The following is a 14,666-nucleotide window of genomic DNA, read 5'->3' as shown; positions in this document are numbered from 1 at the left end:
AGAGTAGCAGTTGCTACTCATCCTCCGACAGCTGTGAGTCCAGGTCACAGCGGTCACTTTCACTCACACTCATGCTTCCTGCTGTGGTTGCAGGCCTACATCCAGGCTCTACTCTGAGCTGTTCTGCCCTTTGGGTCTAAAGTCCCTGTCCTCTGGTGGGGGGGGGGGCAGGGGCGGAGGGCAGCAGGGAAGAACTTCTGCTCTAAGGGCTGGGATATACTGATAAGGAAGACAGCACCCACTTCACATCCTCATACCACCTTGTGCCCTCCTCTATCTGCCACCCGCTGGCTGTGTGACTTGGGACTAGTCTCTTCACCTCTCTGAGCCTTTAGCTGTGTCTTCTCTGCAACAGATGCTGCTTGGAGCTTCTCTTTCCCAGTGTCTGATGCTCTTCTATTTCCTCCCTTTGGGGACCTGGGCCATTCTAGGCACCTGACACTCAGCTTCAAGAGGGTCTGTCCTTGCCTGAGGAGAGTCAGTCACCTGCTGTGCGCATGCATCCCTCCTCATCTGCCAGGGCTGCTGTGTCCACTGAGCCAGGGCACCCATTCCTGGGGTTGGTAGGCTGGGGGGTCACGCTCAGAGTAGGGACACTGCGCGCCTCAGAAGCAAAGGGCAAGCTGGACCATCCCTGCTCTTCTTCCCCTCCTGTGTCCTCAAGATTTCTGACATGTTCATTCGTGGCATTGCGCACACGGGCATTTCCTTTAAAAGATTTTTGTGTGGAGGGCTCAGTGAGGCTCAGGAAGGACCAGTTGGTTGCACAGACCAGGGCCACTCCCAGCAGTACTTGGCCCGGCTGTGCCCTCTGAGGGTTAGATGCTGGGGCTAGCAGTGCTAGGGGACACCACACCAGCCTGGTGGTGCCGGGGATCAAACCTGGGAGTCCCACATGAGATCAAGTGCTTCAGCCCTTTGAGCTGTCTGCCCATCCTGGACGTTTCTCTTTAAATTTGACCTTGGTAACATTTATTTATTTCTGGCCACCCCACCCCCCATCTCTTTCCTTTTTGTTGCTATTTTGCAACCCAGGATCACCCACTCTTGGTCACAATGACCAGAGAGAGATCTCTCCCGCTTGGTCGCAATGACTGGGAATTATGTGCCCTTGGTGGCAATGCTCAAGCACTTGGCTATGTCGCCGAGCTCATCGGCCTCAGTGCTGCTGGGAAAGCTCAGGCCAAGCCATGAGGGGTGGGGGACTGTTGATAGATCTAGCGAGGGAAAGAGACTGCTGAGGTTCCAGCCAGCTGAGGTAAAGGTCACCCTGATGCTGGGGAAGCCAGGGGGGATGGGGGGGTTAACTTGCTCAGTGCCAGGGGCCAGGAACACAAAGCTAGAAAAAAAAAAGACCAGGTCCCTGAGCTGCAGGGGTTCCTCACCTGGGAGGCAGGAAAGGCGGCCATGGCAGAACAGGGTGCCTAGGCTGTGCCCAGTCCTTACCTGTCCAGCAGGGCCTTGTAGCTGAGCACACCAGAGATGAGGTTGGCTGCAAACCTGCAGAGAGACAAGTTCTTAATGTTCCCTCTCTGGGGCTCCCCCAACCCTTTTAACTTCTTCTCCCTCACCACCCCCCATCTCTTCCTCTTACCCCCTCCCCCCAATCTCTCTCCCCTACAGCCTGCCAAGCTCAGGAATCATCTAAGGAAGCCAAGCCCCAGAGATGCGGCAATCACAGGGTCCTGCTACCCCCTCCCCTTCCCATGCTGTCAGTCCTTCCCAAGTCTGGGAATAAAGATACCTTGGAAACAGGGGGACTGCGGGGGGGAGAAGACATTGAAAATGGTCTGAGGACAAGGGCAGGAAGAGGGACTGGGTGGTCAGGAGTAGGTTGCTTCTAGAAAAGGTTGAGGCTGGACTGGCCCAGGTCCCTGGCGCTGCTGGGAAACCCAATCTCCTGAGAGAGTCAGTCCTAAGGCCCTTTAGCACTAGTGAAAAGGGAAGTGGTGGGGCAGGGTGGGGTAGGGGGGAGACCCCAGAGATCTGTACCTGGGGACCAGATTATGGAACTATCCTGAGTCCTGGCCTAAGTGTCTCAGGCGGAAGTGCCCCGTCCCATGGGATTTTAAGATCTTAGGAAGTCACTCCTCCACCAGCACCCCACCTTCTTCTGCCAGGGGAGGTCCAGCTGCTGGGGAAGGGGGAACTGCAGGCTAGTAGGCCAGCAGGGTGTCTTGGGAAAGAAGGAGAGGTGAGGGGGGGTCTTCCTGGCATCTCTGGGTCCTGCCTATTTGGTCGGTGCTGCCCTGCCTCTTTTATCCTCCCTTCCTCAACTGTCCCTGCATGATCCCCAATTCGGGTCTTTTATTTTGTTGGGGGGGGGCAAGTGTTGGGGATGGCCCTACCCATCAGTGCTCAGGGATCACTTCAGTCAGGGCTCAGGGATGAAATGCCGGGGATCGAACCAAGGTGGGCCACATGCAAGGCAAGCGCGGGGCCCCTTGTACTATTGCTTGGGCCCCCATTCAGGTCTTGAGACCAGAGACTGCTCTGGCTCGAAAACTCCGGCAGAAAGACCCTCTCCCACCCCTGCTATAAGCAGTCCCCCTGAATCAGGGGCCCCCTCCCCCTGCCTAAACGACCCTCCACTGTCACATGTGGGCCCAGAGGCCCTTCCAGCGGCTCACTGAGCTCTGAAATTGCAGCAGATGGCAGGAGCTCTGGCGGCTGTGACTGCTGCTGGGGAGGAACCATTTCTGCCTCCTCCCGAGGGAGCCTCTGCTCAGAGCTGGGGGCGGGGGGGGGGGGGCGGTGGTGCGGAGCAGCAGAGGTAACCCGGGACAGTAACTGGGCAGATCAGAGGTGTATACCACATACCTCTCACACACACACACCATCCTCCAGGACCTCACACCAAATACACACACGTGCTGTAAGGAAGACCCAGGCCCTGCTCCCTTCCTTTCCTGCCCAGGGCCTGGGTCCCCCAGGTCTGAATATTTGGCCCTTAAAATCTCAGTCTTGGCATGATCTTGGATTTTCCTTCTTGGCAGACTGGGGGGCGAGGGGGGATGTGAAGGCAGCTGTCCCTTCCCCCAGGGGTTCTCCCGGGATGTAGCTCAGGCACCCAGTGGCCCTACCTTAGCTGGTCATTGGTGTCCTGGAAATGCTGTTGGGCGAAGATGACAGCTGGGCTGGAGTTAACAGGCAGGGCCAGGCGGTTGTTGAGGTACATGTCATTCAGCCAGTATTCAGACACCTAAAAGAGAGGCCAGGGGCATGGGATCGTTACCCCCCACCCCCAAAGCCACCCCACCCATGCACACCTCTCCAAACAAGGACATTATGGCAGCAGAAAGCCCCCACCCCTCCTGGCAGCTCAAGGGACTAACGGGACAGTCAATGAATCAGGCACTTCTTTCAGTCATGCGAGTGAACCCCAGCCCCTCCCTCTCTGCCCCGCACACATGATCTTCTTTCCTCCATCCCACTTGCCCATCCTAGCCTTGAGCTGCTTCAACCTTGCTCCCGCCCATCCTCAGAAATGCTGTTTCTGCCTTCGTGCTTCCCCAACCTTACCGCTTATCCCCACCTGTCCCTACTCGTCCTCATCCTCCTCTGTTCCCCTACCCTCTCTGCCTCTCTCACCATCACCCCCATCTGTCCCCCAGCTCCCATTCTACAGATCCTCTACCACACCCTTGCTCCTCTCTCCTGTCTCTGGTTCAGTCCCCTCCTGCACCCCTCACTCAGATCCCCCTGTGTTTCTCAGGTTGCCTCCAGCTGCCACCACAATCCCTCTGGTGCTCTGTCCATCTTCTTCCCATGCAATGCTTACCCAGTTGGCCGTTTTCTCTTGCCGTTCCAGGAGCTTCTGCTGCAGGGTCTCCCCGAGGCCACCGGGAGCCCCGAACCGCTGCACAATGACCTGGCTCTTCCTGAACTGCTCCTCAGGGACGAGGTGCTTCATGCATCTCAGGTAAGTGGCCAAGGTTTGTTGCAGCGGGGGCACGGGGAGTTTGGGCAGCCCCTGGAGGAGAGGAGATGCAGGCACTTGTTGGTTCTGTCCTGACGGGGTAGTCCTTGTCTGGGACCATGCCCAGCTGATCTCCAGGGTCTGCTCCATCCTTGGCCTGCCCCTAAGCCTCACCTATCCCAGAACCCAGAAGAATTATGAACTCAGGAAGCTTCTATTTTCTTTCTTCTCTTCACCAGCTCTACTCCAAGAAGGAAAGGCCCTTGTTGTTGGCACTGGAGAAAACTGAGTTTATGTCCTGACCTAAAGCTACCCTTGAGTGACCTTGACGGGACTACCCCGTCAGGACAGAACTTTTTTGCCTTCCTTAAAATGGGTACCTGTCATAAAAGTCAAGGTATCCTGGATGTAATAAGGCTACTAGATCATAGACAATGGGTCAAAGATGAATTTTGCTCTGTTATTGATATTGTTGGCTGCTGGTCGTTCTTAATTTGGAAATGGATTTCAGCTGGGTCTCTAGAATCCAATAGATCTCAGAGTTCAGAGAGGGTGACATGACTGGAGAAGACTGGCCAGTGGAAAGATGGTTTGGGGTGGCAAGCATACTTCATTGCTTGTTCTAATGAACCATACTTCTGTGAGATGCTTCCTCGGAAGGTGACTCACAGCTTGGGCCATTTGTTGAAATCCCTCCTGGTTTTGAAACCTGGGGAGGAATCAGCTGCTTCCTTTGGGCGGGGAGGGGGGGCGGGGGGGAGTGGGTAAGTACAGAGTAATAAGTTCTCTTCATCATCCCAAGTCTCAGTCTCCTCATCCCCAGGACGATCAAAGCAATTCCTCCCTGTGGGGCAAGGAAACTTAACGAGAGAAACACTATCTCCAGAGGTGCTGCCAAATATGTTGGGGTTACCATCCTCAGCCCTTCAGAGGGGTCCCCAGAGAATGGAGAGGGCTTGTTCAGAACCCCACCCAGGTCCATTTGTATCTGTGACCCCCCCACACCCCACTTCCCAGTGATAACAGATGAATTTCCATGTCCATCCCAGGTATGTTCAAGGATACTCTGTTGGGTTCTCGACACGACTTTTAATCCTGACTCCATGAGGGGAGTGTGACAGTACAGTGAAAAGCAGGTCGAGTGGCTGCCTTATACTGGGAAGATATAGATTCAATCCCCAGCACTCCATATGGTCCCCTGAACCCCACCAGGAGTGATCCCTGAGCGCAGAGCCAGGACTAAGGCCTGGGCACTGCCATGTGTGTCCCCCTACACACAAAGAAAATACTGCCCAGAGACTAACACCAAGCCAAGGTCGTCTGTTCCTGGGTGGCAGAGTTGGGGAAGGAACTGAGACTTCACTTGGCATGAGTTCTGTCCCTTCCTCCTTGGTGTGTCTCTTCTTCCCTGCCCATTTCCCCACCTTCTCTCATTTCTATTTTCTTCACTTCTGGTCATGCTGAGAAACCAGGGCTGTGTCACGGTACTGCTTAAAGTTTGGAGGTGAACTTGTGGTGTTGGGAGGATCCTCCCAGGATGGGAGATGCATGCTGAAAGTAGACTATAGACCAAGCATGATTGCCACTCAATGCCTCTTTTGCAAACCACAGCACCAAAAGGAGAGAGAGAACAAAAGGGAATGCCCTGCCACAGAGGCAGGGGGATTGGGGGGGATGGGGGGTGGGAGGGATACTGGGATCCGTGGTGGTGGAAAATGGGCACTGGTGGAGGGATGGGTATTTTATCATTGCATAATTGAAACTCAAGCACAAAAATTTGTAAGTCAACAACTGTACCTCATGGTGTTTCACTGATAAAAATATTTTTTTAAAGTTTGGAGGTGAAGAGGAGCTGCCTTCCTTCAGGAGTTTTTGCTCTGCAGGGTCATGGGGCAGGGCGTGACTTTTTACCCCGGCAGACTGGAAAACTGCTGCCAAGTAAAGGGGACAGAGAAAGCTTGCCTCTGCTCCCCACCCAATAGAGTTGAGGTGGATAGCCATGGGCGGACCCAGGTAACATATGCTTGAGTGGCCAGGAGTCCTGTACTGTCTGAGTTCACTGTCCCAGGGGGTCATGCCCTGAGGAATATGTTAAGATGGGGTTGGGGAGAATCCCAGGTGACTTAGCCCATTTCTGGAGCGACAGACACAGGTCCCCAATCAGCCCTTCTGATTTTTTTCTTACTTGTTCTAGAGCTTAAGGGTCCATAGGCTGGATAAGTGTGCAAGCACCAACAGAAAGTCCAGCAGAGGGGTTGGAGTGATAGTATAGCTTGTAGGGTATTTGCCTTACATGGAAATAACCCACTGCCCTGTGGAACTCTAGCAGAGCTGGGGGCAGCAGGGATGTTGAGATGAATGAGCTGGTGGGAATATGGGAAAGAGGCAGAAAACTTTCATCCCAAAGTCTCAGTCTCGTCTCTGATGAGCCTCTGATTCTGTAAGACCAGGGACAAAGGACTTGTACTAACGAGGGTCTTCAGACCCTGGGCTCTCGGGTGAGTCCATGTTCCTTGGAGAGTAGGTGGAGTAGGTCTTGGGACAGGACCTGCTCTCAAAGAAGTCCCAGACCAGTGGGTGTCTGTCAGCTATAGAGATTGGTCTGGGGAAGCCGGACAGTGCAGGTGTGCTCTGGTTTTTAAATGCCGGCCTGGGGGTGGCTGATGGGGAGTGAATGGGTGGAAGGCTGCCCCAGAAGGGGGCTGACACGGACATGGACACAACCTGGAGAGAGGGATGTGTGTGTCACTGTCACTCTGAAGGCAAGGGAGATGCCTGCCCCAAGGCAGGGGAGGGGAGGGAGAAGACTGCAAGCTGGTGAGGAAGATGGTGCCTCAGGATTCAGAGCTGAAGCTGAGCAATGCTGGGACTGGGAGGTGAAAAGCTACAGGGGGGAGCTCAGTCTCCACTGGGGCCTCCAAGCACTCCACTGGGCTCACATCTGGGCAAGCAGGAGAGCAGTGGGGTCAAGTACACTGTTCTGGAAGCCAGGTACACAGAGAGCAGCATGAGAAAGTGGGTCCCCAAGGGCACTCACCGCCTCCTCCTCAGTACTGGCAGCTTTTGCTGCCATATTTTGGGGGGTTTTCTCCAGGATAGGCATCTTGGTGACTCCTGGTCAGGGAAGCAGAGGTGTAGACCTGAGGACCAAGAAGTGGAGAAGCATCACACAAAGCTGTAGAGACCAGTGGTGGCCACTGCACCCCACATAGCCCAGTTCCTGCCCTCTCCCTGGGAGAGGCCAGGGCCTCCAAGCTCCTGACTCCACACTGCCCATTTCAAATTCTGCCCATTTCAAATTCACGCAGCGTCACTGACAGAGCTCTTGTTCTGTTCCTATCTTGACCTTAGACATCTCCTTGCTAATGGAGATGTGTCCTTCCCACCAGACCGCGAGCTTCTCTGGACCAAGACCATACCTGCAGTGCTCAGGGCTCCATCTCTGGAAGCTAGGCTGGTGCCGGGTGTGGAGTAGCTGCAGTGTTGAGTAGCTCAGTAATGGGGTGCATGTGTGCTTGCACAAACATGAACTGAATGAATAGAAGGCCCTGGAAGGTGCAGGGCTCCAAAAGACACTTGGGCCAGACGGGGAGTGGAGTTTGTGGTCCAGGCAGGCAGGATGCTGGGACCTTCTTTATTCTTTTTCTTTTTGGGTAATGACGGCGATGCTCAGAGTTTACTCCTGGCTCTGCACTCAGGAAATACTCCTGGAGGTGCTTAGGGGACCATATGGGATGCCAGGGATTGAACCTGGCTCGGCCAGTACAAGCAAATGCCCTACCCTCTGTGCTATCACTCCAGCTGTGAAGGGACTTGTTTCATGGGCTGGAACTCAGGCAATGTCTAGGCTGCAGCTCTGAGTGTGGGTGGCAGGAAAAAGGTGCCCCGGGGATGTAGGCAGCCTGGTCTTCTGCAGCCATCTGGACTTAGCCCAGGGCAGAGAGATGAATTCATGATGAAGGTGCAGTAGACATGAGCCCAGCCAATAAGGTCAAAGACCAAGAGGTTAAGCTAGTAGGGCACAGTTTGTAACCTGAGGTCTTGCTTAGCACACACTTGCAGGACACACCCTATGACTTCTGTTTTTTCTCTTCTCACCCAGAGCCTCAAACTGTTGTTCTTTCTGTGGCCCCATGGGACAGGCATCCCTGGAGGCAGCACCCAGGTGGTGTCTGGGCAAAAAGGACTCTGACACCTGCTTCACAGGGTAGGACTTGGGCGGTCCTGGACAGCTGAGCCAAGAACCAGCGAGAAGAAGCCTGGAGCTGCCTGGCCGCAGAGGATGGAGAGATGCTTGTAGGCATCTGGCAGGGCATTGGGGACCAGGAACCTGAGCCCTTCCCTCCTGCAAACCCCAAAGCAGTGGTGTCGAGGGGCGGGTCCATCCCAGTGCTGGGCAGGTTTGAGGGGGCAGAGAGGGCAATAACAGACTGGGAAAGTTCCAAGAAACAGTTTTGCTCTGGCCCCAAGCCAACATCAGAGGGGTAAGATACTTGCCTCTGGGAACCCACATTCTGGAGAAGCACAGGACATTGGAGAGATGGTTTCAGGGGACTTAGAGGAAGGTCTGCACTCAGACAGCTCCCCTTTCTCCTGTGCTGTTGGAGTGTGTGTGTGTGTGTGTGTGTGTGTGTGTGTGTGTGTGTACCTGTAAAGGATTCAGGTTTCTTTAAGAGCCACCCCACCGCAGCTCACCAGACGCAGGTACCCCTCGCTTTCCCACTTTGCCCCAGGGACTCCCTGGACCGGCTTTTGCCTGCCACCCGCGGCCGCCCCACCCCCACCCAAGTTGGACCAGGGTGGCTATCGAGATGCTCGCGGCACTCAGGGAATCGGGTGTCGGGGAGAGTGGAGGGCGCGCACGTGGAGCGCCGAGCCCCGGTGGCCTCTCCAAGCCCCTCACCTCTCTCCTCTCCTCGTCCATCCCTCCTGGCCCCGGCCCCACTCCGGCGGCCTCGGAAGCCCTTAGAACCCTAGAGCCGCGCGGGTACCAGCGGGCTCCCGGCAATCCCCGACGGCCGCCGCCGTTCTGGGCTGGGGAAGATTCCTCTGCTCCGGGGATCTCGTGGCGCAGTGGCCGGGACACAGCCTCCCTGCGGCACCCCCGGGAGCGGCCAGAGCCCCGCGCCCCGCGCCCCGCGCCCCGCCGACCCAGCCCTTCTCACCTGCGCTCTTGGGTGCTGCTGCCTCGACTCCGCGGCTAGCCCAGCCCCGAGCTGCACCCGGCGCGCGAGTGCGGGGCGCCGGGTGGGGGCGGCGGCAGGGAGGGACGCGTCCGCGGGGCGCGCGCGGGGGCTGCAGCTCCGACCCAGCCGGAGGCTCCGACGTCTCTTTCTCCCCGCGGCCTCCCGACTGACTGGGACCGCGCCGGCCGCGCCTGTTTTCTCCTTCCTCCTGTTCTCCTCCCTCCCCTGCTTCCTTCCCCTCCCTCCCCCAGCCCCACCCCTGTCTCGCTCCCTCCGAGTCCTCGGTCACCCCCGCCCCCCACCCCCTGCGCCTGCTGGCTTCCCACCGCCGGACCCCGCGCCGGGCTCAGACGGCGTGGGCAGGAGCTCGGAACAATCGGGACAGCGGAACCCCGCGCCCCGAGAAGCGTGCGGGGACTGGAGGAGCCCGGCGTGCCCGCTGACCCCAGCCCAGTGGCCCTCAGCCCCCGAGCCCCCCCCACCCCCGCTGTTCCACGCAGCCGCGACCTGAGAACCCCCGGGAAGGATGAGATCTGGGGGAGTCTGCGCCCTCCCACTGTCTAAGCCAGACTAAATCCCTGGACAACCATAATAATATGAATGATAATAATAATAAATAGCGATCGTGAGCCCGATTTAATTTAGATCAATTTGTTTCTCTCCGTAGGACCTCTTCCCTCCGTTTCTCTTCCTTCCCCCAGCAATGCTGGCATTCTTGGTGGGGAGCACGGGGCAGGGATAGTGATCCTGGGGTACTAGGAACGCTCCCCGCAGGCAGGTAGAGTTTGGTTCCCCAAGCCCAGCTCTGTCTCCCGACCCCCGGGGCCCAGGCAGAGATCCACCGATCCACCGAGACAGACCTCTTAGGGGCACGCAAGTCCTGCAGTAGCAGGAGGACCCGGTGGTCCGCAGTGTACCCCAACCCAGCAGCCTCTCATCGTTTCTGAGGACTCCACGGGTCTCAGGGCTGCAGCTGCAGAGAATGGCACACAAAGCGGGGTCCCGGGCTCACCTCCCACGCACTACCTGGCAGCCCACATAGGCCAGGAGATTGTCTCCCGCTGCTCCCACATTCCCACTTCTCTTGCTCGGGTTCAAACCTCTCTCTGAGCCCACCCACTGCGGAACACCACAGGCCCTGGGACCGCAGTGCCCCTTCCCGGGACCGAGCCTGGGTCTCCAGCCAACAGGCAGCGAGCGGCTCCAGTTCCGCGGGCCAGGCCTGCCGGGAAGCCTCCGTCTATTCCTTTCCCTAGTCCACCGGCACCGAACGCGGGGCTCAAGAGCCAGCGCAAGCCCGGGCGCCTTCGTGTTCAGAGGTGGCAGTGACCCAGAGCTCAAAAGGGACCAGGACCTCAGGCTCCCCCGGGTGGCGCCCTGGGGCGTTGTTCTGAGGCTGCCAGAAAGGGGGAGTGTGGCAGGCTTGGAGACAGGGGGTGGACCGGGGCATCCAGTTTGCTCCTTTTTAATTTTCTTTCGCAGGTAGAACGGGGCTAAGGGGGTCCCACTTGCTGAATGGGGGCTCCATCCAGCCCACTCTCCCCTCTGCACTTCCCCCAAGCAGTGTGCCCAGCCCCCCACCGTCATTAGTAAAAAAAAGACGAGGTCTCGGAGAGTTAAGGTTTATTGATTTGGACGGAAGGCACCGCGGTGCTGCGGGCCGAGTTGGCAGTGGCAGGAAAGAAAGGAATGACAGACGGGAGCAGGGAGGGGTGCACACCTTCACATCAGGGAGCCCGAGGGGGGGCGGCAGGCGCCTCTTCATCTCTGAACCGGACCGAGTCCCATCTCTCTTGAGCGCCTTGGTGCTCCACGCCCCACTGGAGGAGAAAGAGAGCGACAAGAGACAAAGATCGTGGAGAGAAAGGGGAGCGGGGCAGGGAAGGTCAAGACGGGGGAGGCGCCCGGGGTACTCGCTGGAGGGGGTGGGCCCTGAGCCTGAGCCGGCCAGTGCGCTCACAGAGCAGTCGCCTGGACCCGAGAGTGTGGGGGCGGGGGGCGGGGGGCTGGAGGAGGCGCGGGAGTGCTAGCTGCGGGTGTAGTAGTCGTAGTCGTCCTCCTCGCACTCCTCAAAGGGGCCTGGCGGGCTGTGAGGCGCGCCGTCGGACCCCTGCACGTTGCGCTCCCGGAGGCGCACGGCGTCGTACAGACCCTGCGGCGGTTCGTCAAGCAGCACGTCGCGCTCGGAGCGGGAGCGCGTCAGGAGGCCCACATTGCGCAGTAGCAGCAAGACGGGCGCGTAGAGCAGGTTGGCCAGCCCCATGCCGAGGCTGAGCTGCGCAAAGCCCAGCGAGTGCACGATGTGGCCCGCCACGATGGGCCCTAGCGCGTAGGCCACGGAGTAGGAGATGTCGGCAATAGCATAGACGCTGCCGTAGACCGAGACATGACGCACGTCCACGAGGAAGGCGAGCGTGGGCAGCAGCGCGGTATCCACCAGCGCAATGCCGAAACAGAGGCCGCACAGCGAGACCACCAGCGGCGCGAAGGAGTGGCACGCAGGCACCATGCAGGAGCTGGCGCCGATCACCGCCAGCCCCAGGGCCCCGTACAGCCACTGCAGGTGCGGGTAGCGCGCCGCCAGACGCACGGTGAGGTAGACGCCGAGCACGTGCGGCACGAAGGCCGGCAGCCAGACCATGCCCATCTGCCACTCGGACGCCGCCATCGTGTGCTTCATCCAGGTGGCGATCGTGGGCTCGAGGAAGGCCAGGGGGATGTTGCAGGTGGTGAGCGCGCCGGCCACCACTGCAATGTAAGGGTCCAGCATGAGGCGGTGGATGGGCGTGCCCACCGGCAGGTTGGCCCGCGCCCGCGCCGCGGCCGAGAAGGGCTTGGCCACCAGCAGCAGCAGCAGCGCGTCGAACAGCGACACGGCGGCGAGCACCAGGAAGGGCACGCACTTGCCCGCGAACTCGTAGAGGATGCCCCCGAAGGGCGGCGCCACGAGGCTGCCGAAGCTGATGAAGGCCAGCGCCACCCCCAGCGCGCGGCTGCGCTCCGGCTCCTCGGGGTACTTGTCGGCGATCATGGCGATGCCAGACGTGTCCGCGAAGGCCGAGCCCAGGCCCTGCAGGCTGCGCGCCGCGAAGAGCGTGGCGTAGTCCTCGGCGAAGGCGAACATCACGGTGGAGGCGAACATGACGCCCAGGCCGATGAGCAGCGGCACGTCGTAGCTCATGCGGTCGATGAAGGGCCCGCTCAGGGGGTTCACCAGCAGTTGCAAGATGGCTTTGGAGGCGAACAGCACCCCGATCTTCACGTCCTCGCTCTCCGTGGGGTAGCGCGGCCGCAGCGCCGGGCCGGACGGCCACGCGGCGCGCGGGGACTCGGAGGCGTTGAGAGCGTCCGCACTGACATTGGCCACGGTCGGCGGCGGCAGGGTGGGCACCCACGCGTCGGTGGTCAGGATGGGGTTCTCGCTGCCCCCGCGCATGTGAGCGATGTACTCGGGGACGATGGGCACGATGACCATGTACAGCATGTTGTCCAGGAAGAGCGCCACGCACACGATCACCAGCACCAGGCGTCGCTGCCGCCGGGGCTCCTGCAGCGCCGCGCCCACCGCCTCCGACAGCTTCGTGGCTGCCTCCCGGGCTTGGCCCGCGGACGCCGCCGCCGGCTCCATGGCCCCCACCCGACCGCTCTCCCGAGGCCGCCTCCGCCGGGGCCGGACGCGGGTGCCCAGCTGGGCGAGACCGGGGCGCGGAACTTCGGGGGCGCGGTCGGCGCCGGGCAGCGCCCCCCGTGCGTCAGGTGGCGGCCGGGCTCATGGCCCCGCGCCCCGCGGACCGCAAAGGACCCCGTCCGGCTCGGCGCCTCGGAGATTTCGCTGCCGAGCCCCAGAGCCGCGGGCGCGGGGGCTCAGGGGCGGCCCGGGGCCGGGGTCCGAGCCGCAGCCGTGCCCGCCGCGCGCAGAGGCCGCCCGCGCCCGCCGAGGGGCATGCTGCCGCCGCCCGCCCGCGCTCCCTCCCCGCGCGCCGGCTCTGGCCTCCGCCGCCGCCGCCGCCTCCTCTTTTTTCCCTTTCCACTCGGGGCTGTGACGCGGCGAGTCTCGGCCCCCGAGTGGTGCCCGGGCCACTAGCGTCGCTCATGCTAATGCGACGTCGGCCGGGCGGGGGCCGGGGGCGGGGCGCGGCCAGGCGGGGGTCCGGTCCCCAGATGGCACCAGGGCTGGAAGCCCCCGGGAAGGGGTCTCGGAGCCCAGAGTCCTGCCCAAGCCCTGGGGGATGAGTGGGCCGCCAGCGGAGCGCGGGGGTCTCTGGAACCCCCAATTTTAGGACCTGCGAGGTTCGCACCCGCTTTTCTCCCCCTCGGAGAGGGGGTGCTCAGAGGCTGCTTTCCCGGGCGAGAAAGGGGAGTGCGGGGGAGTGGGGGCCGGGGGAGGTCTCCAGGTCTCCATCTCACCCCGGATCTCGGCGCGCAGCGGGCAAGGAGCCCCCGAGGTGAGCCCTGGCTGCGTCCATCTGTTCTCGCAGCTGGAAGGTGGGGTGGTGACTGGAGGGGCGCTGGGGACGGATCCCCCCACAACCCTTTCTCTGGCCCCGCCCCTGGCTCCTTCCACCCGGGGGAAGGGAGGGGAGGCTGCTGGCCAGGGTTCCCACAGATCGGCCCTTTGCTGGAGTTTACCGCACAGATTTCCCGACTGTTAGTCTAGGACTGCCGGGGTAAGTTGCCTTGTCCCCACTCAGGGTCCCAAATTTGAGCCCCGCCCGTCCTACCCTCCCTCACGATCTAGCCAACCCTTTCCAGCGGGTTCTCCCCCTTCCCGCTTTCACCGTCCCGGCCGCGCGGCTCCACCTCTATTCCCTTCCCTCCGCCTCGCCCCCTCCCCACTTAAGCCCCTCCCAGGCCCTCCACTCCTCAGAGTCCAGACCAAGCCCACCCGTGCTCCTTTTCCAGAGTTGTCTCCAAAAGCCGAGCGGGCTCTGGAGCTAATGTTGCCCATCTCTTGGAGCGGTAAAGTCCTTGCATCCGTGCTGCGCCCACTTGCAGAGCAAGACCCTGCAGCTTGGCTCTCATCAAGGACTCACCTTCTCGAAAGGCGGCAGCTGGCAGCCACCTCGGTCTCAGTGGACAAACAAGTGGACCTTGGATGTGCGCTTGACCTAATGTTTCCTCTCAATAACGTTGACCCTGGATGCCACTTTGAGTCCTGACCAGGTGCTGGCCTGAGAAAGACTGAGAGGCAGCTGATGTTGGGAGACTTGCGTTGTTGAGTTTATAATTGGTCCCTGTCTTCCAGAGTCAGCGAGGACTCTGCCTGTCTTTCTGCCCTCTAAAGCCAATTAGCATCAGATACAGCTTCTTCCCCCCTTTGCACTCCCTACTCTGGACAAAACAGGTTGATACTATGTGAAGAGCATGGGCGTTAGAGACAGATGGCTGAGATGGCCCCCAGCCCTGTCAGCCAGTTAGGGTTTTTAGGGGCAAGTTCACCTCCTCCTTGTCCCTTCCTTTCTTCACCTGTGACACAGTAATAATAATATTTGCAACTTGGGGGGGGGGGGTGACCAATAGTAAGAGCAATGTGTGTTTGCTATTGTTATCTTTATCACCTG

The 14,666-nt window shown here is 59.9% G+C and overlaps 2 protein-coding genes across 4 annotated transcripts in view; both read right to left on the bottom strand.

Annotated features, from left to right (window-relative positions):
* CHAT (choline O-acetyltransferase) overlaps positions 1 to 14,262 on the bottom strand; it is a 60,783-nt gene extending 46,521 nt beyond the window's left edge. The window contains exons 1-5 of one of the 3 annotated variants that reach the window (XM_056130459.1): positions 14,139 to 14,262; positions 6,957 to 7,059; positions 3,782 to 3,973; positions 3,084 to 3,202; positions 1,447 to 1,500 (exon numbers count right to left, since the gene is read on the bottom strand). In XM_056130459.1, the coding sequence (XP_055986434.1) occupies positions 1,447 to 1,500; positions 3,084 to 3,202; positions 3,782 to 3,973; positions 6,957 to 7,022 (431 nt within the window). In that variant the 5' untranslated portion in view covers positions 7,023 to 7,059; positions 14,139 to 14,262. Of the gene's footprint in view, positions 1 to 1,446; positions 1,501 to 3,083; positions 3,203 to 3,781; positions 3,974 to 6,956; positions 7,060 to 9,084; positions 9,298 to 13,512; positions 13,732 to 14,138 lie in introns of those variants that run through there. The other 2 variants (XM_056130458.1, XM_056130457.1) reach the window with 2 other exon arrangements.
* On the bottom strand, positions 10,799 to 13,078 carry SLC18A3 (solute carrier family 18 member A3). Its single transcript, XM_056130460.1, has one exon. The coding sequence runs from the start codon at positions 12,731 to 12,733 to the stop codon at positions 11,132 to 11,134; it is 1,602 nt and encodes a 533-aa protein (XP_055986435.1). The 5' UTR covers positions 12,734 to 13,078; the 3' UTR covers positions 10,799 to 11,131.
* Positions 14,263 to 14,666: the final 404 nt, after the last annotated feature.

The sequence above is a fragment of the Sorex fumeus genome, unplaced genomic scaffold, assembly GCF_029834395.1.
Source record: "Sorex fumeus unplaced genomic scaffold, SorFum_2.1 ptg000078l, whole genome shotgun sequence".
In the NCBI taxonomy this organism is placed as follows: domain Eukaryota; kingdom Metazoa; phylum Chordata; class Mammalia; order Eulipotyphla; family Soricidae; genus Sorex; species Sorex fumeus.
The sequence above is the reverse complement of the archived record's forward strand: the minus strand, read 5'-3'. Positions and strand labels throughout refer to the sequence as shown.

Excerpts from the sequence above, each read along its gene's own strand:
- SLC18A3 (XM_056130460.1), bottom strand. The coding sequence starts at position 12,733 with ATGGAGCCGGCGGCGGCGTCCGCGGGCCAAGCCCGGGAGGCAGCCACG.